At 60.7% G+C, this 22,486-nt stretch overlaps 3 protein-coding genes across 3 annotated transcripts; 1 reads left to right on the forward strand and 2 right to left on the reverse strand.

Moving 5' to 3' along the window:
- Nucleotides 1-217: 217 nt before the first annotated feature.
- Nucleotides 218-11,042, forward strand: MEX3A (mex-3 RNA binding family member A). The gene is made up of 2 exons (XM_060644671.3): nucleotides 218-1,827; nucleotides 5,420-11,042. The coding sequence occupies exons 1-2, from the start codon at nucleotides 1,374-1,376 to the stop codon at nucleotides 6,526-6,528; spliced, it is 1,563 nt and encodes a 520-aa protein (XP_060500654.1). The 5' UTR covers nucleotides 218-1,373; the 3' UTR covers nucleotides 6,529-11,042.
- Nucleotides 11,043-11,836: 794 nt separating this feature from the next.
- Nucleotides 11,837-18,073, reverse strand: RAB25 (RAB25, member RAS oncogene family). Its single transcript, XM_060644672.3, has 5 exons — nucleotides 17,775-18,073; nucleotides 14,915-15,110; nucleotides 13,535-13,728; nucleotides 12,627-12,707; nucleotides 11,837-12,194 (listed from the first exon to the last, which is right to left on the reverse strand). The coding sequence occupies exons 1-5, from the start codon at nucleotides 17,815-17,817 to the stop codon at nucleotides 12,067-12,069; spliced, it is 642 nt and encodes a 213-aa protein (XP_060500655.1). The 5' UTR covers nucleotides 17,818-18,073; the 3' UTR covers nucleotides 11,837-12,066.
- Nucleotides 18,074-19,186: 1,113 nt separating this feature from the next.
- On the reverse strand, nucleotides 19,187-22,090 carry LAMTOR2 (late endosomal/lysosomal adaptor, MAPK and MTOR activator 2). Its single transcript, XM_060644673.3, has 4 exons — nucleotides 21,868-22,090; nucleotides 21,458-21,620; nucleotides 19,580-19,669; nucleotides 19,187-19,375 (listed from the first exon to the last, which is right to left on the reverse strand). Exons 1-4 carry the CDS (start codon nucleotides 21,933-21,935, stop codon nucleotides 19,319-19,321), a joined length of 378 nt encoding a protein of 125 aa, XP_060500656.1. The 5' UTR covers nucleotides 21,936-22,090; the 3' UTR covers nucleotides 19,187-19,318.
- Between the last annotated feature and the right edge of the window lie 396 nt (nucleotides 22,091-22,486).

Below are 22,486 nucleotides of genomic sequence, written 5' to 3' on the forward strand. Positions count from 1 at the left end.
GGCCCGAAGGAAGTTCGGGTCCCGAGCGCACCCCGTCTCTCCTCCCTCCTTGGGTCGCGCCCGAAGCCCGGGGCTCTCCCCCGAAACTGTTAAGTCACATCTCGCGTCCAAGCCTTCGCCTGCCTCCCCGCTCGCTGCCCTCCGCCCCCCCTCTCCCGCCCCGCGCCCCGCCGCCGCTCGGAAGGACCAGAACTAACTCACCTCCCAGTCGCCGCCGCTCAGATCTCCGAGCCTGGAGGGGGGGGGGGGGAACGGGAGGGCACGGGGGGGGGGTGGTGGCTGGCCGCTCGGCGGGGCGGGGGGGGGGGGGCGGTGAGCGGACCCCGGCTTTGGCCAGGGGGTCCCGCCCTCCGGCCCATCCCGGCCTCCTCGGCGCGCATGGCCCGGCGGCGCCCGCATCGCGCTGCGGGCTTTGTCTGCTCTGCGGAGAGGCTGTCCCCGCGGCCCGCAGCCGGGACGACTCCGCGGGAGGGAGGGGCGCCGAGGCAGCGCGCGGGGAGGGGGCGCGGCCAGGGAGGGGGCCGCGGCGACCCGGCCGGGCCGCTCCCGCCCCCTCGCCCCCTCATTACCATAAGAAAGGGGGACACCCCCCCCCCCTCGCCGGCCCGGACGAGGCGGGGGCGGGTGGCGAGCCCGTCTGGGGAGGGGGCGCTCCGTCAGCCTTTTCCGACCCGCTCCGGTTCCGTCCCCCGCGCCCGCCCCTCCCTCGGGGAAACCGGGGACCTCGACTTCCACCACCCCCAGCCCCCACCCCGCTGCGCCCCGGAGCCGGGCTGGAGACCGGAGGCACGTCCCCATCCTCCGCGGGGCGAGGAGCCCGAGCCCGCGCCCCCGAGGGCGGGAAACTACAACTCCCGGCATGCCCCGGGCGCCCCCGCGCGCCCCCCCGCAGTTCCATGCTGCTCCATCCAGTTCATTTAAAACAAAAGAGTTTGAGCGCTGGAAGGGGCTGGGCTCGACTGGGGGCCACTGGGCGCCGCTCCCGGACCGGGGCTCGGTGCGGGAGCCTAAGGGGGGCGTCTGGACGGCGGGGTCTAGAGCCGCCCGGGTCGGAGGCGGGAGGGGTGGGGGCAGAGATCCCGCAGCCCCCCGCCCCCCGTCACCCCCGGAGCGGAGACGAGAGCGGCTTCCTCGGTTTTGCTTCTCTTTCCCCCCACCCCCACCCCGGGGGCTGGGGCGAGGGGAGTCGGGTTACAGGGTGTTTGGGGAGGGGGGCTTAGGGGGAGGGTCTATCTTTCTATCTCGCTTTCTTCCCCCCTCCCCAGTTCTTTGTTCCCCCCTCCCCACACGCCCCCCTCCTCTCCCCTCCCCTCCTCTCTCCTCTTTTCCCTTCCACCACCTCTCTCCCTCTCTCCCCCAGCTTTTGTTTCGCCATGCCTAGTCTAGTGGTATCTGGAATAATGGAAAGAAATGGGGGCTTTGGAGAACTAGGATGTTTCGGGGGAAGCGCTAAGGACCGAGGGCTGCTGGAAGACGAGCGCGCCCTTCAGCTGGCTCTCGATCAACTCTGCCTCCTGGGTTTGGGGGAGCCCCCCGCCCCCACGGCGGGCGAGGACGGGGGAGGTGGGGGGGGCGGCGCCCCCGCGCAGCCGGCCGCCCCCCCGCAGCCGGCCCCGCCGCCGCCGCCCGCGGCGCCCCCGGCCGCCCCGCCGGCGGCCCCCGCGGCGCAGACGCCCCAGCCCCCCACCGCCCCCAAAGGGGCCAGCGACGCCAAGCTCTGCGCTCTCTACAAAGAGGCCGAGCTGCGCCTGAAGGGCAGCAGCAACACCACCGAGTGTGTCCCCGTGCCCACCTCCGAGCACGTGGCCGAGATCGTGGGCAGGCAAGGTAAGCGGGCGCCGGGACCGCGGAGACGGACTGGAGTGGGGGGCACCCCATCCCGGCACGGAAAGTTCATTTCCTCTCTCCTTGCCCGCCTCTGGCTCTGTCCCTTCCCCACAAAGGGGGACCCGCCCCCTACCCCGATTTCCAAGTGCCACAAAGTTCCCTGCCACCCCCAGTCGGGACTGTTCTTCGGCTCCTTCCTTCCCCAGGGCTCTGCCTTTAGACAAAGAAATAGCCTCTCACAGAGAGAGGGAAAAGGGAGGGGGATCGGTCTCCCAATCCTGGGAGGCTGTCCGGAGGGGATGTCCACTCCTAGCCAGAAAAACTGGAGGAATGCGCAAAGAGTTGCTCAGAAGCCCCTGCTCCGGGAATCTGCTCGTGGGCTGGGGAGGGGGCACCCCTGGGACCCCCTACAGCTGGAGTTACAGACTTTGGGGGAGACCTGGCCCGGGGAGCCAGACTGAGTATCTGTCTCTTTGTTGGGCTGAGTGCAGGAATGGAAGGGGGTGTGGCTCATGGGAGGGTCCCAGCCCAGGGGAGAAGTGGGGAGGGGGGCTGCTGGGAGGAGGGAGTCCTGTGGTCACCCACACACCAGAGTTGAAGGATCTGTGGGGTTTTGGAAGGGGCGCCTCCGACGAAGTGCCACGTCCTGGCGTGGACCTGTCCTCATCCCTCTCAGGCTTTTGTTCTGGGCTGGCCACGGCCAGGGGCCAGAGGCCTGGAGAGGGGTCTCTGGTAGTGTGAGAGTAGGACAGGGCAGGAGGGGGCCTGCAGGGGGGGTGGTGAGAAACCTTCGGGCGGAGGTTCGGCTGGAGGGCGTGCGCCTGGGTGTGTTGTTGGGGTGGGGGGTGTAGAATTAATCCAGTGTGGTGTGTCTGATACCACACCCTCCTCAGCTCCAGCATCCCTGGGCGGGTGGGGGTGGGAGTGTTGGTGAGGGTCCAGACTGAGCAGACGGGATCTTGGGGACCCTTCCCTCTCCCGGTTTCCCAAAGGGGAGTGGGGGGGGGGCGGGATTTGGAAATTGCAAGGGGGCTGGGCTGGGAGGTAGGGGTGGGGGAGGAGCAGGGGAGGAGCTGTCCCACAGTGGGGAACAATAGAGGAGCTGCTTTCCGGCTGGGAGTGAGGGAGGAGGCCGGCTGCGGGCAGGGGAGGAGGGGAGACCAGCCTGGGGGGGGGGGGTGCCTACCGTACACCCCACCTCATCCACCCGAACTGCTTGGGGGTTGGGGGCATTTTGCAGGGCGATCCAGAATGGAGGAGGGAAGATGCCACTCCCCTGCACAGCCCTCACCCCCCCTGGGGCGCTCCATCTCGAGATTCCTGGTTCAAAAAGTTGGATTTCCTCTTGTTGCCAGAAACTAGGGACCCCGAGCCCTGGAATTGGGTGGGGACACTGATAGCTCTCCCTGGATGCGGGGGTGGTCTTGGGAGGGCCCAGGATTTCATGGAGTCATCTGCCTCTGCAGCAGACGGATGGATCTGTCTCTCAGAAAAGTAGGGGGATCTCTCCTATTCGGGGAGGAGAAGCCCCCCTCACCCCTGAAGCACGTGGAAGTCCTCGCTCTTGTCTAGCCCCCCTCCCTGGGCTGCAGCGCCAGGACTCCTCTTTTTGACCTCTAGAAAGGTGAAGCCCCGTGGTCTTCCCTTCCAGAGATGGCTTCTTCGGTGTTCCAAAACCCAGGATCCCGTCCACCAGCTCCGCACCTCCGGGCCCCCAGCTTTTCTTCTTACTCTCCTGCCCTGGCCTGTCTGCCCCACCCCCACCCCCCACCCCCAAAGATACCCCGCTCTTGCTTCAGCTAATGGACCTAGAACTTAGAGCCCCCGGGTGCCCAGCAGACGCCATGTGAGCGGAAGTTGTAGGAGAGGGAGTCACTGCTCCTCGCACCTCCAGGCCTCACAGAAAGGAGGACCAGCATTTACCGATATTAGAGCAGCAAGGATGTGGGCTTGACAACAGGTAGGACTTCTCAACTGCCAAGAGGCCTGAAGACAAGAAGGGAGGAGCCAGTTCTCCTTCCTGAGGTCTCTTGAAGGTGAGGAGCACTGCCCTCAACGCACCCCATCCTCCCCCCTGCCCAATCTGGTGGGGCTGGAGGAGAAGCCACCTAGAGAGAAGGAAGGAGAGAAGCCCCCCCGCCCCAGCTGCCCTCAGGCCCGTGGCTGGAGGGCTGGGGCCCAATGGGAGAGCTAGGACCGCTGGCATGGGTTTAGGGGGGAATAGGTCACGCGGTGGGGGCTAGAAGAAAGAGCACAGCGTGTACCTGCAGAGCGGTGGGAACGTGTCTCCACGTGCGCGGGGGGCAAAAGTTGTGGGCGTGCAGAGGAATGTGCTGTTTGAGGGCTGCGGGTGATGGAGATGGGAGAGCAGGGTGTGCGAGAGGTTCAGACACAAGCAGTCCGTGTGTGAGTGTGAGTGTGCACTGCGTTTGCACCACGAGTCGTGTTTAGATAAAGGCACACGGTGCATCACGGCTCTTAGGTCCATGCGTGTGCAGACTCACACGCGTGTGGCATGTGTGCTTCGAGAAAGCACGTGAGCCCGGCTGCGTGTGAAGCCAGGGGGCAGAGAGACAGAACTTGGGAAAGAGGAGACAGGCTTGGCCTGTCAGCCATCAGGGGGCTGCGGCCTTCAGAGATGCTGTGTCCACGCCAGCCTCCTGGACCCTTCTCTTCCCCTTCGCTGTCTTTGTCTCTCTTTGTCTCGGCTCTCCTCTTTCTCTTCCTGCCTCTCCCCCCAATCTCCCAGCTTTAACCCCCTCTACTTCAGAGCGTCAGTGTGGGTGCAGAATACCTTGTCTGTCACCTCCTCAGCGCCCAGCCCATCTCAGCGCTCCTGCCCCCAGGGGACAGTGTGGCTGGAGTGTCCACGGGCTCGGGTGCTGTCCCTCACACGTCATTATTTTTATCTTCATACTTCTTTCCCTCTTGAAACTGATTCTCAGACCCTTCCCAGTCTCCCACACTCCACTGGTTGCTGCAGACGTGCTATGAATTTGGGACCCTGTGAGACGCACTAATGGGTGGAAGGCAAGGTCGGGGCGGGGGGGGGGGGGGGGGTGGTGATCATAGATCACAGAGCAAATGGGTGTCAGTGGTCCCTGAGTAGACTGGAGGACACGTTTAATGAATGGAGGTCAAGTCAGGAGATTGTGGGGTTACTGAGCACTTCGGGGCCCTACAAGGTCAGTGTCAGCCTTGGGGGGGGCGGCGGTGTGATTAAGTGACCTGGAAGTTTGTGAGCAGTCAGGAATCAGTGGAGACGTGGAGGGAACAGTACGTGGTTGGGCGGAGTTAGCAGATTTGAGGTTAGCAGCTTGTCCCGGAGGGTCCGTGATTATCTCCCGGTTTCAAGAAGTGATTGAATTTGGAGGGTCCTGGCTGGAATCCGAGCGGAAGTTGGTACGTTTTGAAATCTGTGGTTGATAGAGGCGTTGGGGAGACCCGAGACGGGGGACGGTGGAAGGCAGGGGGCATTCGCACCTGGGGGCCTGGGTCTGAGTAAAGATCAGGAGCCGACTGGCCCCAGCGCAGACCTTCTTGCCCTGTGAGTTTCCTTCTCTCTCCCCTCCCCCCCCACCCCCCATCCCAGGCTGCAAGATTAAGGCTCTGAGGGCCAAGACCAACACGTACATCAAGACCCCGGTGCGCGGCGAAGAGCCCGTGTTCATGGTGACCGGGCGGCGGGAGGACGTGGCCACAGCCCGACGGGAAATCATCTCGGCGGCCGAGCACTTCTCCATGATCCGCGCCTCCCGCAACAAGTCGGGCGCCGCCTTCGGCGTGGCGCCGGCCCTGCCGGGCCAGGTGACCATTCGCGTGCGGGTGCCCTACCGCGTGGTGGGGCTGGTGGTGGGCCCCAAGGGGGCAACCATCAAGCGCATCCAGCAGCAGACCAACACGTACATCATCACGCCGAGCCGCGACCGCGACCCGGTGTTCGAGATCACGGGCGCCCCGGGGAACGTGGAGCGCGCGCGCGAGGAGATCGAGACGCACATCGCGGTGCGCACGGGCAAGATCCTCGAGTACAACAACGAGAACGACTTCCTGGCGGGGAGCCCCGACGCCGGCCTGGACAGCCGCTACTCCGAGGCCTGGCGGGTGCACCCGCCCGGCTGCAAGCCGCTCTCCACCTTCCGCCAGAACAGCCTGGGCTGCATCGGCGAGTGCGCGGTGGACTCCGGCTTCGAGGCCCCGCGCCTGGGCGAGCAGGGCGGGGACTTCGGCTACGGCGGCTACCTGTTCCCGGGCTACGGCGTGGGCAAGCAGGACGTGTACTACGGCGTGGCCGAGACCAGCCCCCCGCTCTGGGCGGGCCAGGAGAACGCCACGCCCACCTCGGTGCTCTTCTCCTCCGCCTCCTCGTCGTCGTCGTCGTCCGCCAAGGCCCGCGCCGCGCCGCCGGGGGCGCACCGCTCGCCCGCCGCCTCCTCCGCGGGGCCCGAGCTGGCCGGACTGCCCAGACGCCCGCCGGGAGAGCCGCTGCAGGGCTTCTCCAAACTGGGGGGCGGCCTGCGGAGCCCCGGCGGCGGGCGGGACTGCATGGTGTGCTTCGAGAGCGAGGTGACTGCCGCCCTCGTGCCCTGCGGACACAACCTGTTCTGCATGGAGTGTGCAGTACGCATCTGCGAGAGGACGGACCCGGAGTGTCCCGTCTGCCACATCACGGCCACGCAAGCCATCCGAATATTCTCCTAAGCCCCCTGCCCCAGGCCTCCTGCGTCCCTCCCCAGGGGCCCGCCCTGGATCTGTTTTCCACCGGGGCCTTTTGGAAATCAGTGGTCTGAGGGGCAAGGTGCTTAGAGATACTCGCTCCGTGGGGAGGGGGAGGGGAGGCGATGGTGGCTGAGGAGGGGTAGGCCACTTTCAGAGCCTCTGGTCACCCCAGTCCTGGAATGGTGGGGAGGGGGCCAGGCAGGAGATTTTACTAGAGTTACAACTCTGATACCTCAACACACCCTTCAATCTGGAAGCAGCTAAGAGAAACTTTTGTTTTGCCAGAGGTGACCGTTAAGGCACCCTGACCCCCTCTGTCCACCTCCCCATCTGCATCACACTGCCCCTCCCTCTGCGGAGGGGATGGGGAAAGGGAGGGGGACAGGTTCCATCTGTATCTAGAGGTGCTCTTTCCAATCCTCAAGCCCTCTCTGGCCCTGACCTTTGACCTCCCAACATGACCCTCTAGACCCTCCACTGCCATATCCTGTTTGGGAATCTGTTCCTGGGTTTCCGATGGTACAAGGGGGTTGGGGCCCTTTCAGAAGTCTGCACAGATATTCCGGGCGGGGGGTGGGGGGAAGCATGTCAATCTAGAAAGGGCTCAGAGCTCATCTCCCCGACAGAGCTGGGTGCAGGGGTCTGGAGAGAGAGCTCCTCTCTGCCCCTCCGGCTCCCCGCCCCCATCTTCCCTCCATTGGGCTCTCCCTTCCCTTTACTGTTTCCACCGGCTCTCCTCTTTGCTTCCCCTTGATGGCTGCCCTTCCCAGCCCTGTCCTCCTCCCCTCTCTTCCCTTCTCCCCCTCCCTCCTGCCCCTTCTAGTCCAGCTTTGGGTTCACCATCTCCCCTGGGGAGAAATAGGGGAGAAGAGCATTTGGATGGACCCCCCCCCCCCATTTAATTCCTCTTCTGGCATTCGGAGGCCCTCCCCACTCCAAAGAAACACCTCTAATTCTTGATGGAATGTATCCCCATTCTCAGTGACAATTTGAGGAGGGAACGAATACTGGGGTACATCAAGGGTCGAACCTCCGCCTCTACCGTCTTTGGGCATTGCATTTGGGGAGCAGTTCTCGGGCTGGATTTTCTAGCAGCCGGCAGTCGTGGAGAGCCAGGGTCGTGTGTGTGTCTGCTGTTCAAGGGGACAGGAAGGAGCCTGAGGCTGGTGGATGGAAGGGCCCCCCCTCCCCCTGCAGCTCCCACCCCTGTGCCCCTCTCTGGGCCTTACCCGAACCCCTATCAGCGGGCAAATCATGAAGTCTCTGTCCCACCCATTGTGGCTGAGGAGAGAGGCTGGGTCTTCAGAGAGAGCTCAGTCCCAGGCCGGTCGGGATTGTGGTGCCGCAGGGCCCCATATTGCTAACAGGCCTTGCATCCCCCCTCCACTGCTTCCCTGAGGCTCACTTGGGGCTGCCACCAGCCTGCCACCCTCCTGGTTCCGCTGGCCGGGCCAGGAGAGGGTGGGGGATGGGAGTCCCAGGAGATTCTTGTATATAGTGGGGTGGGACTCTTCCAAATGATCTCTGAGCACTTAGCTCGGGAACCCCGTTCTATCTGATGGAGAGGGAGTGCAGGGATGGAGGTACAGGGGGGATTTCCTCCTCTCCTTCCTCCTGTTGTGAATTTACTCACCTCTCCTCGGCCTACCCCTCCAGACCACCAGCCAGGGAGGGGAGAGGAAGGAGGTCACAGTCAGGAAAACTGGCCGCTGACAACTTCCCTCCTTCCCGCCAACGTGAGCCATCCTGAGATGTCTGTACAATAGAAACCAAACCAAATGGGCACCCCCGGTCGCCGAGGGGGGGTGGGGAGGGGGGTGGGAAGAAGGGATGTCTGTCTGTCGATCCCCCTCCCCCTCTCCACCTCTTACCCACAAAGGCAGAAGACTGTTACTCTAGGGGGCTCGGAAAATTCAATCCCACCCTTACTAATTGAGCCAAACCTAGAAACCAACGCAAAAACACATAGTGAGAGACAAAACAGAGGAGAGAAAGCGTGAGAGGGAGCGAGATAGGCGACCAACGCAAAGGAGAGAAAACAAAAATAGCAAAAAAAAAAAAAAAAAAAGCAGTTCTTTATAATTTAATATTCTATTTTAATAAAGGCGTTTATTACCGTATAAATGTAGCAAAGAACCTGGGCTAATATGAAAAAAAAAAAGACTTTTTATTAGGTAATTTATTATATGAAAAGGATATTTTATTTTATGATAAAGTGATCCTTAAAAAAAATAAAAAAACTTTAGAAGGTTTAGAATATATGTAGGGAGAGAAGAAGAAAAAAAATACATTTGTATTCAGAGTTAAATCTTAAAAAAAAAAAGTGTTTTTAATATATGTTCGGGTTTACGTTCCTTTTTTCCCCCACTTTTTTTTGGGGAGGAATGTCATTTGCTTTTCGTGGGGAGCATCCTGGGATGTGTGGCGGAGACAGGGGCTGGGGGAACCTGGTCCTTCTGGGGCCCCACAAGTAGATTGGATTTCACTCCATGGGCCCCCTCCCTGCTCCCCTCCCCCTCGGGGGAGCCGGCAGAGCCAAACAAAGAAAGGGATTAACAAGAAAGGAAGGCGCACTAGGGCTGAGGATCCTGGGCTGCCCCCCCCCCCTCCCCTGCCCTGTCCCAGGGGCGAGTGAGGAGGGGGAAGTCCAGAGCTGAGGCCTTGCAGGCCTGCGGGAACCCTCAGAGAGGTACAAGATTTAAGAGAAATAGTTTTGTTTTGTTTTGTTTAACCAAAAATGAGAGAGAGAGAGAGAGAGAGAGAAGAAAAAGAAAGAAACCGAGGGGTTTAAAAGAAAAGAATACTACAAAATAATAATTATTAATAATAATAATTCAAATTTATTTCATATAATCCTAGAGAAAAAGAAAGAATTACTAGTTACTTAGTAGACAATATTCAGATAGCTTAAAGTTTAGTAGCATTGAGGGCCCCTGGGTCCAGTAGAATGTATAAAAGTTGTAACGAAAAAGGAAAGTAGGTGGGGGAAGCGGTCAATTCCACCCTGCATGTGAGAACTCGCCCATGTCCAGGTATCCGGGTGCGAGCAGGTTGCTAGTTCAGGTGGGGAGCTTCCAGTCTGCTGGGGTTGATTCTGAGAATCCTTGGATTTTTAAATTGTAGGACAAATAGATGAGGGGCTCGGTCCCCAGGGTCTTTGAAAGATGGCATTGATCATTTCAACCGCGTGGGAGCTGGGCGGGGCGGCAGAGAAGGTGAGCACATTTCTCCTGCTCTGTGCCCTTGCACCTGGGGGCCCGCCATCAGGCGCATCCCTGGTCTCTGCAGAGCAGTCCTTACTCCAAAGTGGGGTGTCCTCTCGGGGTCTCAGGGAGGGTGGAGCCTGCTTCTCCCAGGCCCAAGGAAGTCCTTCTTGAAGAGTAGCCTCCATCCACCCCGCTACGGATTGATTCAAGAGCCTGGTAGGTCATTCTAGAAACAGATTCGCACACGCTTCCCACGGTCGTAGAGCTCCGAGAGGACTGAGGGGGTCGGCACCCCCGTCCTCGTTCCTATCCAATATTCCACGTAGCTTTTGGCCTCCGAGGCGGTGGTGGAGGTCACAATCTCGGTAATGGTTCTTTACAGCTGCACTGTGCCCCTTTTCTCCACAGGTTTGCTGTATTGTCTCAAAGAAGTTAGACTCCAAGAAGGACTTCCCACCCCTGGGGTACAGGGGAGATGCTGTCCTTGAAGGCCTGGGAGAACAGGGCTCCCAGGGGTATGAAGGCAGGGGGAGGGCAGCAGGGACTTCGGGGGACCCTGCCCCTACCCCTGTGTTTCAGCCCACCCCCAGCTGTGAGCGGTCAGGTAGAGGCCACCCGCCGAGCCCTGGCCTGGGGGACAGCACCCTCCCCACAGAAGACTGGGGAGCTTGGCTTTTGCATGTAAGAAATCCGCGAATCTTTCTTAGCACTTGCCTTCTAGCGGCCCCAGCTCAGGGTGGGCCCTCCTGTCCGAGGGGGGGCGGGGGCCCCTCAGCTCTGCTTTGGGCATGTGGAGGCTGCTCCTTGACATCAGTGACTCCGTCATGCCCCTCCCTGGCCCTAGGCACCCCCCATCACATCTCCCTCTCCCCAATTTACTCTTCTCACCCCACCTAGGGAGATCCCCCCCCTGCTCTTTTTGTCCTAGAAACCCCGCTAGTTCGGGAAGGTAGTCTGGGGTGGGGAGGGCTTCCCCTTCCCACTGGAGGGTGCGGGTGGGGTAGGGTCGGGGGGGGGAGACGGCCCTGGGGCAGGGGGACGGTCTCTCCACTGTAGAAAGTAGCGTAGGATTGTGGTCAGACTTAATTTGAGGCATCTAGCGAAGACACATACAAACCCACCGAGGAAAAAGATTTCAAAAGCAAAATAAAGGCGGGAAATGAAACGGACCCATGAATAATCAAGTCAAAGTAATGTTGCACAAAATGCAGAGAAACCAAGAAGGGGGAGGGTTAATGTATTAAATGTGCTATTAAGAACTTAATTTTATTAAAAGTATTATTAATTAAGGCTCTGGCCTCTTTCTCTGCATCAGAGTCTGACCCACTGTGGGCTGGGTGAGAGGGTTTTCTCAGGGGTGACTGGGTGCCCTTCCCCCCCCCCCCCACCCCCCGTGCAGTGCAGGGGAGGGACAGCTCCCACTGCTGTCCACAGCTCCCTGCTTGAGTCTCCAGGTGCTCAATCCCCTCCTGGGGGGGGGGGGGGTAGGGGGGGTGCGTGCACCCTGTCCTGTAGAACGGGAAGGTGAGGCTGGGTGACAGAGACCCTGCTTGGACAGCTTGGACTCCCCCTCCCACCCTGCCAGGTTGGACACCCCCTTTCCTCTGCAGGTCTGGGGGGGCGGTCAGGCGGCAACCTGGATGTGAGCCTTGGACCTTCCACCTCCCAGGCTTCAATCTTGCCCAGCACACGCAGGCTGGCCCTGCCTCTCCCTTCCCTCCAACCCCTCCCCTGCCTCCTCCCCTCACCCCTGGCATTGGAGCGACCTCAGTTCTTGGCATCAGGGCCCTGGGCACCAGATGGTACCTGCCGGTGATTTCCTTTGTCTCTCCTTCCAGATACCCCATCTTGGCCCTGCTGTCCTCCCTCCCCCACCTGCCCTGGGGGTTGGCACAGGGAAGGCTGGGCACCTCCCGCCCCCTTGGCACTGTCCCCAGACCACAGGACTCTAGAGGCAGCTGGCCCCGGGGCGGGGGGGGGGGGGCAGTGGGTGTGGTGGGGAGGGGAAGGAGGGGGAGGGAAGCCCAGAGGGGACAGAGGTGAAGGGGAGGCAGGGATGGGAGCAGCAGCAGGATGGCCAGACGTTGGTACAAAACACAGCTTTATTGGAAGACTGAGTGTGTGTGGCGGGGGAGCAGGCAATGGAGACATGGCAGGTGGGGGGACCGTGCTGACCTCAGGGCCCTGTGGTCTGTGGGGCTGGGAGCAGGGAAGCATCCGCTCTGACATCTGGAACCACCACGGGGCAGGGGCAGGTCCCGGAGCCGGGTGGCAGTGGGGTAAGCCTTGGGGGCAGGGTTGGTGTGAGCCCAGGTCAGAGGCTAATGCAGCAGGCCCTCTTCTCACCAGGGCCCGGCTCCTGCCCAGCCTGGGCACCGCCCAGGGTGATGGCGTTGGTCCGGGCGCTGTTCTGCCTCTGCTTGGACACTTTTGCGAAGATCTCTGAGGGGGCAGAGGGCAGTGATCGGGTCAGAAGACTGAGAACCCATGCTAAACACACACACACACACACACACACACACACACACACACACTCCGCACTGGCCTTACTGAGCACTGGGTGTGGCCATACAAGGAGGTTTTGCTGGAAGGAAATGGAGTTTGGGCAGCTGGGTCCCTTCTACTTACCTGGGTGAAGGGCTAATGCTTAGCTCCCTGTGAAGTGTAGCGTTCTGGTTCCTTCCCCAAGCCTCAGGCTTGGAGAGGAGAGGGCACTAGGGAGGCTCTGAGGAGGCTGGGGGGCCCCCAGAGGGGCTGAGGGGTCATCTGGGGTGGGCAAGGGCTGGGTGTCTGCATTCCCACTCGTGCCCACAGGAGCCTCAGGGACGGGATTGGGGGGGGGGGGCATTGCCAAATGCAGGCAGGGGCTCTAACCTTTGAGGACAGTCTCAAATGCCAGCTCAACATTGGTGGAGTCCAGGGCTGAGGTCTCCAGGAATAGCAGTCCATTGTTTTCTGGCAGGAAAAGAAACACAATAATAATAATATTTACTTAATGTTTACTATGTACATTCGCAACGTGCTAAACCCTTGGCACGTGTTGCTCATTTAACACTTGAAACAACCTGTGAGGTGGGTTTGAATATCATCCCTTTTTTACAGAAGAGGACGGAAGACCAGAAACACCGAGAGCGTCAACAAAGGACTTGCTCACTGTCCCCTATCTAGTGAGGCTGGGCCATGGGACGCCAGAGCCTGCACCCTTAACCGCTGCGTCCTGCTGCCTCTGACCCCATAAGACTCCTGGGGAGGGCGTGACTGGAGATGGCCATGGAGATCTCACCTGCCACACACTGTGGATCCCTGAGTGGCCTGGCCTTTAACACCAATGACAAAATTATTGCCCATAAAGACAATCTTGGGGGCGGGGGCGGGCTCATGGGGAGCTCAGTTGGTTAAGCATCCAACTCATGGTTCGTGAGTCTGAGCCCAGAGTCAGGCTCTGTGCTGACGGCTCGGAGCCTGGAGCCTGCTTCGGATTCTGTGTCTCCCTCGCTCTCTCTGCCCCTCCCCCACTTGTGTCCTGTCTGTCTCTCTCTCAAAAAATAAATAAATAAATAAGTAAATAAAGACAACGTTGGGGCAAGCGGTGAAGCATAATGAGGGACGCAGGGTCCAGAGAAGGGGAGTGCTGAGAGACTGGGAGAGAGGTGATGGAGGTAGGGGAGCCCACGGAGGAAGTCCAGGCTGGGGCCCTAGGGTGGGAGCAGGGGCCGGGAGGCAGGAGCTGGATGGCACGGGCCAGGCTGGGGGGGCCGGACTGGGTGGTGGAGGGCTCTCACCGGCGAACATTCGGGCCTCTTCAGTGGGCACCTCCCGGGCCTGGCTGAGGTCACTCTTGTTGCCCACGAGCATGACGACGATGGTGGCCTCGGCGTGGTCATAGAGCTCCTTCAGCCAGCGCTCCACCACGGCATAGGTCTGGTGCTTGGTCAGGTCAAACACCAGTAGGGCCCCCACCGCACCTCGATAGTACCTGCGTGGGGGGCGGCAGGAGCGACAGAGGCAAGGTCAGAGCACAGCCCTCAAGCCGAAAGGTCAGAGACGAGACCAGAGGTGGGGTCATATGAAAGCTGAGGTCCAGGGACCCAAACCTAGACAGGGCAACTCCAGGGTCCTGTGTCTGATGCCGAGAGCCCTCCGGGTCACCAGTATTGCAACCTTCCTTCCTTCCTCCCGCTTTTTCTAGCCCACTGTTTCCTTGGGTCCTCTGTTCTTTTTTAAAAGTTTATTTATCTATTTGGGGGGGGAGGGGCAGGGAGAGAGAGGGAGACCGAGAATCCCAAGAAGGCTCGGCACGATCAGGACGGAGCCCCGAGTAAGCTCGAACTTACAAATTGTGAGATCATGACCTGAGCCACCCAGGCGCCCCTGGGGTCCTTCGTTCTGATGTTAGCCCTGGATGGCCACCAAAGAGCACCTGCGCCCCACTCGGCCTCCTGGATGCCCCTTTCGGTGGGCACGTTCCTCACATGGCTCCTGCACCCGCACCGTCCTCTTCTCGCTCGCGGCCACCTTTCTAGGACCGGCTACAAGCCCACCCCCTGCAGCAGTCCCTGAGGTGACCATCTGAGGCACCCCTGCAGGCATCCAGCCTCACTCCTGGGGTGAGATGGGGCTTTTTCAGCCTGTGATACCTGATTCTTCCGTTTTACTCATGTGTCAACCGAGGCTCAGGAGAGGCCAGGGGACCAGCCCAGGAGTGGCGAGCGTGCGTGTGACCGAAGCCCTGGACTCCTGCTTCCTGCCTCTTGGCAGGTGCCGTCCTCTGTCACACCCACAGACCACCCCCCTCACGTCCAGCCGGACACTGGCAAATGTCCTGCAGGGGCGTCCGGAGGCGGAAGGTCCTCCGTATCCCGAATGTTTGTAAAATGCAGCTGAAGGGTCCAGCCCTTCGGGTCTGTGATGAAACGGCAGCGGTTGCTGAGTGTGAAGCAGAAGGGAGTCAGGAAGAGCTCAGGGGCGGCTTCTTCCCCTGCCACTAGCAGCCGGGGTCACTGCGTCCTGCCCCCGGCTGCGTGGCTCACGGCATCCACCCGTGTCTCGCCGGGGCCACGGCGTCCCGGGATCCCCCCGGTGCGCACGGGGCCCGTGGCCTCTGCTCCACAGGCCCTCCCTGACTTCCCCAGCACCCCCCCCCCCCCAGCCCCCAGGCTCACGCGGAGGTGATGGCCCGGTACCGCTCCAGGCCGGCCGTGTCCCAGATCTGAGCCTTAATGGCAGCGGTGCCCAGCATGACCGTGCGGGTGGAGAACTCAACCCCGATGGTGGTGCGGCTGTCGTGGCTGAACTCATTCCGTGTGAATCGGGACAGCAGATTGGTCTTCCCCACGCCTGACTCACCGATCAGCACCACTGAGGGGGCAGAGAGACAAGGGCTGAGCTCGGGGGTCTGTCCATCCGGAAAGGGGGCTGAGCTCGGGAAACTGAGGGGGACCCAGGCCTCCTGGCAGAGACTGGGGACTGCAACTCTGCAGTCCAAACTGAGGGGGACCCATCCTCCCCGGGTGAAGGGCCGAGAGTCTGAAATGGGCTGCGGGCCCGTAAGGCTTCTTGGCCTGGCCCGTGGAGACACGACCGCACGGTCAGCCCCCATTTCTGTGATGGGGTGCCGTCTGTCTGTGGGGGTCAGTGTTCAGGGGCCGTGAGGCTGGCAGGGTGTGTGAATGCGGACAGAGACGTAGGCAGTCTGGGGAGCGTGACAGCGCCGTGCCTGTGTCTGCGTGTGAGCTGTGAGGACGAGGAGGCGGCTGGGCGTGCACGTGCGCACACGCGTGTGGGGAGCCGTCCTGTGAACGGAAATGTGGGGAGAAGAATGTTCGGCGGGTGAGCCTCACGGAGGGACACGGGTAAGGACATGGGGCTGGGTGTTGGACCGGCCCACCCTGACCTCTGTCGTATGACAACTGGGAATAGTGATACTATTTTACCGGTTGTTGCAAGACATAAGTGAGATATTGCCTAGGCTGGAGTGAGTGTGCAAAAACCCATCACCATCGTGATCGTTGTCGGCAGGCCAGTGTTATCACCGTCAGGTTTCCAGGGCCCAGGATCCACCGGTGGGGCCACAAAGAGCCTCGGGGCCGGCGGACAGCATCCAGGGCCCAGGTTTACCCACCGCGGGTGAGCGAGGGGCTGGAGGAGGGCGAGGGGGCCGATGCAAGCATGACCCGCTAATTGCACAACACTGAGCACGCATCCAGGGTGACAGGAGGCCCCCCAGGTTCTGGAAAAGCAGGCTGGCGCCTTGGGAGCCACACGCTCTGGGCGCTGCTCCCCACTCGGCCTCTCACTAGCTAGTGACCTCGAACGGGTGGCTCAGTTTTTCTGGTTTTCAGTTTCCTTGTTTATAAAATGGGTCAAAGCCCCTCAGACTTGGGCAGGGCAGGAAAGAGCTGGGAGCAGGGTGGGGGTATGTCCCTGCCTCCTCCCCATCTCCCCCCTCCCAGTGGGAGGGGCTCAGTCCTGTCCTCAGGCCCAAAAGGTGCTCAGGGCAAGGGCTCTGGGGTCCGACAGACCCGGCTTCAAGTACGGGCTGGGAGACCATTTGTCTCGTCCTCGGCTGTGAAACGGAGACGCTGGCTGTTCACACCGACAGAGTGCCTACTACGTGCCGGACCCCACCCTAAAAGCTTTACACACGTTAACTCGTATAATTCTCGCGTTGGTGCCATGAGGCAAGCCCAGTATTATTATCACCCCATGTTTACAGACGAGGAAACGGAGGCACTTGGGCTTCGGTGGCTGGCACCAGATGTCACCACTGGTGTGGCAAACGCAGAGGTGCACTGCGGGGGGCGCTGGTTGGCCTCGCTTGGGGCCCTGGCGGTCCTGGGCCGCCTGCACCCAGCGTCTGGGCAAGGCCGGGGGCACAGCGCTCCCCGCCCTTGGCCAAGGCTTTGTGACCCTGGGCCGCACAGAGCTTCTCCCTGCTGCTCGGTCTTGCTTCCTCTCCCTTCCTTGCACCGGTGTTGATCCACAATAGACGTCTTATACCCCAGACTTCTTAGAGTCAGCTTCCGGAGACCCCAACCCGCACTAACTAGTGACCGACAGAGCTGCCCTCTCACAGTCGATCTGGCCCCTGACCGCTTTCAGAAAGAGAGATGCATTTTGGGGTTGTTACGGTGGCCAACGAGCCAGAGCGGGCACATGCTGAGGGCTCAGTAAAGGGCAGTTTCTAGTAGCACCGTTTGTCCCAGCCTCCCCTTCCTGGGAGAGAGGCCGGGACAGCATGGGTCCCCCGGCCCCAGCAGCCCGAGTCCCAGCTTGAGCGAGGGTGGGGCTGAGGCCGGGAGAGGCGGCGGGGTGGGGTGGCTGGGCCGGGAACGACGGCTCTGCCAGTGAACCCCGCCCTGGAGGAGGGGTGCGTGGGGGCTGGGGACACCAGAGGGTCCAACGTAGGGGCTGAGGTAAAGGAGCGGGAAAGGTCACGCTCCCAGGGCCAGCCAGGTTGAACCCAGGCGCCTGCTATTGGGCCCACGGGGGCTGCCGAGGGACGGCCGACGGGGCCCCAGCCCTCAGTCTTCCAGGTTCTATTAGACCCTGCTCTCAATTTATGAGATCTTCCCTGTTTTCACCCCAAAATGGACAAAGCTCTCCTTTTCTTTTCTTTCCTGCACATGCACCCAGAGACAGGACTTTCTTCCTCTGGAGGTTGTTTCCTCTTTCTCAGGAGGGAAGTCCTCCCTGAAATCTGACCTCCACCTCCTACGCTGTGGTGGCTGACGACTCTTAGGGATGTGGGCTTCCTCTACCAAAGGAGCAGAGGGGCCTAACTCGGCCCTATGCAGGCTTCCTCAACATCCTTATTTACAGCAGCAGAGCCTTCCCGCAGCCCCAGGACTTTTGCCCTAGTAACCGGACCCTCCCCAACTCCCTGCAGCTTTCTTTCTAATCCAAAACGAATGAGAAGCCCTCAGGGGTCCAGGTGAGAGATTAAAAACAAAAACAAAAACAACAGAACGGGCGGGCGCTTTCAGGCTCTGCTGGTCTCTTTTTTTATAGACCCCAACTCACCCTTGAAGACAAAGTTATAATCTTCCTCGGTTCTGTTCCCCATCTTGGCTCCACATGGAGGGTACGAGTGTCTTCAGGGACAGAGGTGACGGGACTATGCGTTGGCGCAGTGCCCTCAACCCTCAGCTCTCCAGAGACCTGGGTCCGCGCCTCCTCTCATTGGGGGTGAAGAAACTTCTGCAGGCAGAGGGACTGAGGGCGACTTCAGGCTGGGCAGGGCCCTGGAGGCTCAGCGCTGGCAGGTGGGGTGCTGCGAGGAAGCCAAGGGGACGGAAGCTGAGAACAGGAAGAGCAGGCGGCAGGAGACCTGGGGCCCAGGTGGGTGGAGAGACGATGACGTCAGACAGGTTAGGCAGGTTGGGTGTCTGCTCCCAGCCTGGGCTCCCGCAGCGGGGCGGGCCGGCAGGGGGTGTGTGGGGGGGGCTGGGGTTGGGGGAGGGGAAGCTGGGGCCCGCACGGCACCTGCAGAGAGCCATGCTGCTAGGCTCCTGGGACCGGGGACCCACTTGGGTGGCCACCAATGAGTGAGAAATAGCCTCTCAGGGAACGGAAACCTATTGGCCTCCTGCATTTCCTTCGGACCTTCCGGGAGGGGTAACTGGGGGCACGAGGGGAAGGGCTGTTGGGGCGAGGGGCTGGGGCTGACGGGTGCCCATCGCTCCCAGAGTTCTGGCAGCTGCTCCTCCCGAAGGCCCAGGGCCTGGGATGGGCGGTGTTCCCCACCCTGGGTGGAGCTGAAACTCACCACCTACCTCTCCCCTGGGATGGGTCCCTTCCTAAGGCCCTGGGCTAGGGGCTGGTGGTTCCCTGTCCACGCCTGCTCTGGAGACCCAGGGTAGGGGGGAGACCCGGAGAAGTACATGGAGCGAGGAGTTTGAGTGCCAGGCAGGATCTGGAGATGAAGGGCTTTGAGAGCTTCTGGATTGCTTATACTCCTGCCCCGGGATCTCAGGCCTCACAAGGAAGCCACGCCGTCTGCAAAGGGCCCTGATGTCTGGAGGGTCTGTGCGAGCCCTTGCAGGTGGCTAGCAAGCACTCTTCCAACTCCAAGAGCAGAAAAGGCACTCCACCCCCCACCCCCCACCGCCAAGGTGGGACTGGAGGACACTGGATTCGCAGAGCCCCATAATCTTGCAGACAAGACCCCCACCGGCGCCCCGCGCCTCCAAGATCACTTGCAACGGTGTGACAGTCGGATGGGTAAACTCACTCCCAGGGGCAGGGCCGATGATACGTCCTGTTGCTGGAAAGGCCAAGGCAGCTAAGGCATCACTGCGGGAGCCACTTGGCTGCCAGAGGGCAAGGTGAGGGGCCGGCAGGAGTCACAGGCCCTCAGGGGTCTCCAGAGCACTGCGTGCTCCTTCCCGCCTCTTTGGACTCCTCCCATTCAAGAAAGCAGCCATCACGCAAGATAGATAGGAGTTCAAGTTTATTCTTGGAAAAAAGTCTCAGCCTCCGGAACCGTCCTGAAAGGTTTCCCCAGGGAGCCCTGCCCCTCCAAACGATCATTGATCCTTTCTGACCCCAGCTCCAAGCGAGGCTCGCTATGATGCCGCCACTTGGGTAAGGGGCTCCTCCAGGTACTGCACCAAAGCCTGGGCCTGCAGGAGGGGAGGAGTGATCAGGCCCACACAGGTCTGCCACCAGAGGGGTCCCAGTGTACGTGTGCTCCTCCGCGGGGCGCCCCGCCCCCACCACACACAGGCTGGGTGACAGGAGGACTCCGGGAAGGCGATGGGGTGGGAGCGGACAGCGAAAAGCCCAGGCCTGGGCCCAGGGCTGCAGACAGAGGGGCACGTACACACCTTGGCCTTGAGCATCCCGAAGCCCACGGTCTCCTTGGCGTACATACACAGCAGGAGGTTGGCCACCCGCGTGATGGCTACACGGCCCTCCTGGTGGGGCGAGATCACGGGATGTAATGTTCTGCCTGGCACCTTTAGCCCTTCCCCCAAGGGCTCCTCTTCAGAAAGGTTATCTTCCTTCCATGCCCTGGGCATGGCAGGAGCTCCAGACCAAGGGCTCTGGCCACAGCCCTGGACGTGGGATCCTGAGTTCAGATTCCAGCTTCAGCACAGCCCTCTACGACTTACTATGGGAAACTCAATCTCCCAGCCGCTTGGTTTCTCTTTCTGCGACCCCCCCACCTCATCCCAGCTGGTAAGGGTACACAGGAGGGGGTTTTGAATCTGCAAAGGGCTGTCCACATGGGTGATGTTTTTACTGTGGGTTCACCCCAACCAAAGACACTGCGAGGAGCTAGGGAGCAGTAGCCTAAGGTAGAGTTCTCTTTTCCCGTGGTAATGTTTCTCAAATAGCAGGTCTGACTCTAGCGTTAGATGAGTTAAGGAGATGGATTAGCATTTAAAAGAAGAGAAATGGAGTGCGTTGCATGCAGTGAGGGAAGTACTGTTTCGTGAAACTTTTGTTTTAGTGTGTGTGTGGGGGGGGGTGCATTGGGCTCTGACTTAAAAGGCATTTCTTACAGCTGGGGTGTGGACAAGATGTTGGAAAACCACTGCTCGACAGCACCAACCCCAGGTTAGGCACGAAGAAGGAGTCATCAGCTGAACTGAAATGGCGTCCTTGGTTGGGCATGGGGCGAGGATGAGGCAGAGAGCCCGGTTACAGTGGGTTACAGCCCAAATCCTTTGGGGAGACTTCACTCTTGGGCCTTTTCAGTTTGGTTCGCGAACTTTCCCTGGCCATCTGCTGTGTGCTGGGAGCCAGGCGCTTCACCCCCTGCCTCTCTGGCCTCACCTCTACTCACCTCCCCCACTCCCATGCTGTACCAGCTACATCAACCTTGTCCATCCTTGACCAGATGCTACTCTGCCTCAGGGCCTTTGCGCTTGCCTTTGTCAAAAATGTTCTTCCCCCAGAGAGCCACAGGGCTTGCCGACTTCCTTCAGATCTCTAATGAAATGTCACTTTTCCAGTGAGATGGTCCCTGACATATGCCCCACCTCACTTCCTTTCCCATCGCATTTTCAATACCTAACATCCTAGTTTTTCAACTTAGACGCGTTTTACAGCACACACAAAACCGTGAGCTTCTGTGAGGAGTTAGAGCTGCAGTTTTTCGTTCCTTTGCTACTTTTTCCCTAGTCCTTAGAACACTGCAGGGACCTAAACATTTGTTGGCCCAACAAACACAAAGGTGAGCGAAACAGTTTCTGTCTCCCGGAAATTCGCCGTCTAATGGCTACTTCCCCTTTCTAGACTGCAGCTCTGTTTTCTGTAAACGGAAGGAACAGGCCCAGGGTCTGGAGACTCTGCTGTGAGTCTGCGAATCTGGGGTGACAACACTGCACAGCTTACGTCCTTTCTTTTGGTCTTCACGACAACCTGTGTGCATGTGTGCACGCACGCGTGTTCGGACGGATTACCGCTTCCACCTTAGAGATGTGCTAGGGAAGCTTAGAGAGGTTGAGTGACTTACCTGAGGTTCCACAAACGACAGGTGGCTGGCTGACACCAGACGCCCAGTCAGACCCTGGGTCCCTGGCTCCTTCCTCACCACCACTTGAGGCACAGGGTCCTGCCCTACCATAATGCAGCAGCAGACCAACTCTTAGCCCTCAGAGATCCTGTCCCTGCCCCTCCAACCATCCAGGATGGGGTCCAGGTCGCCCCATGGGGATCCCCTTGGGGGACAGAGGAAGTGGCTCTCCTCTCCATACCATGCAGTCCATGAGGATGAATTTGAGATTGTCTTCATTAAACGCTTGGTTCCCGTTCCGGTCGTAGGCGGCCCAGATGTTGCTGGCGATGGCCGCGGTGACCCGGGCGTCCGTATCCCCGTAACCGGAGTAAGCCAGCAGAGAGCCCTCGTTATTCAGCAGCCTGGAGAGTGGCGGCAAGGGGTTCGGACGTGCCCGCGGCGGCGACAAAAACGTCCCAGCTCCCGCCGGGGCGCTTGCAGAAAGCAGGGGTCTGGGCAGAGCCTGTCCAGAACGTGCCCCGGGATCCACGCTCCGGTCTCCCCCCACCCCCACCCCTCCGGCCGCGGCCGCCCCGCCTTCCTCCCCTCCCCGAGACCCTTCCCCAGCGCGCCCCGGGCTCGCCGCTCGCCCGCTCCGTCCGCACTCACAGCGTGCTCTGGACACCGCCGGTGTTGGCCTGGCTTAACACCTGGGTCAAAGCCTTGGGACGCAGCATGCCTGCGGCTCCCAAGCCCCCGCTTCCGCGCCAGCCCCCGAGTCGTCTCCCGCGGGCCTCCGCGGGCACCTCCCCGAGCTCCGGGCCGCTCCGGAACGCCGCGCGACCCGGAGGTCCCGGCCGCGCTCCGCGGTGACGACGCAACACCGCCCCCGCCGCAGGGGGCGCCGGGAGTTGTGGTTCCGTGCGGCCTTGCGGCGCACCCTGGGAACTGTAGTTCGCCTTTCCCCGGGGACCACGCGGTGGAGGGGGGCGGAAAGAGCGGGAGCGAAAAGGACAGTGGCAGTACTGAAAGGACGTTTAACCCCTCCCCGGGGACAGAAGCGTCATCATGCCCGCTTGACAATCCACGACCAGTAACTGAAAACAGCAATCCCCGTATTTGTCAGGCACACGTTTGTTACTTTTGAAAGCAGTTTCCTACGTTATGCACGGCCCTGTGGGATGAGAAAGGCTCAGAAAGGCCGCGCCTGCCGAACCCAGGCTCCCGGAGCCGTACTTAGTAACGTCGTGCAGGCCACGACCTTCGGGGGCATAGTCAGTCCTAGAGG

This window comes from Panthera onca, chromosome F1 (genome assembly GCF_046562875.1).
Source record: "Panthera onca isolate mPanOnc1 chromosome F1, mPanOnc1 haplotype 2, whole genome shotgun sequence".
NCBI lineage: Eukaryota > Metazoa > Chordata > Mammalia > Carnivora > Felidae > Panthera > Panthera onca.

Excerpts from the sequence above, each read along its gene's own strand:
- RAB25 (XM_060644672.3), bottom strand. The coding sequence starts at position 17,817 with ATGGGGAACAGAACCGAGGAAGATTATAACTTTGTCTTCAAGG. Across the intron at positions 15,111-17,774 it reads TTATAACTTTGTCTTCAAGG|TGGTGCTGATCGGTGAGTCA; the intron begins GTGAGTTGGGGT and ends CTGCCCCCTCAG. Across the intron at positions 12,708-13,534 it reads AGAGGCCCGAATGTTCGCCG|AAAACAATGGACTGCTATTC; the intron begins GTGAGAGCCCTC and ends TTTTCCTGCCAG.
- LAMTOR2 (XM_060644673.3), bottom strand. The coding sequence starts at position 21,935 with ATGCTGCGTCCCAAGGCTTTGACCCAGGTGTTAAGCCAGGCCAACACC. Across the intron at positions 21,621-21,867 it reads GGCGGTGTCCAGAGCACGCT|GCTGCTGAATAACGAGGGCT; the intron begins GTGAGTGCGGAC and ends GCCACTCTCCAG. Across the intron at positions 19,376-19,579 it reads TCGGGATGCTCAAGGCCAAG|GCCCAGGCTTTGGTGCAGTA; the intron begins GTGTGTACGTGC and ends CCCCTCCTGCAG.
- MEX3A (XM_060644671.3), top strand. The coding sequence starts at position 1,374 with ATGCCTAGTCTAGTGGTATCTGGAATAATGGAAAGAAATGGGGGCTTT. Across the intron at positions 1,828-5,419 it reads CGAGATCGTGGGCAGGCAAG|GCTGCAAGATTAAGGCTCTG; the intron begins GTAAGCGGGCGC and ends CCCCCATCCCAG.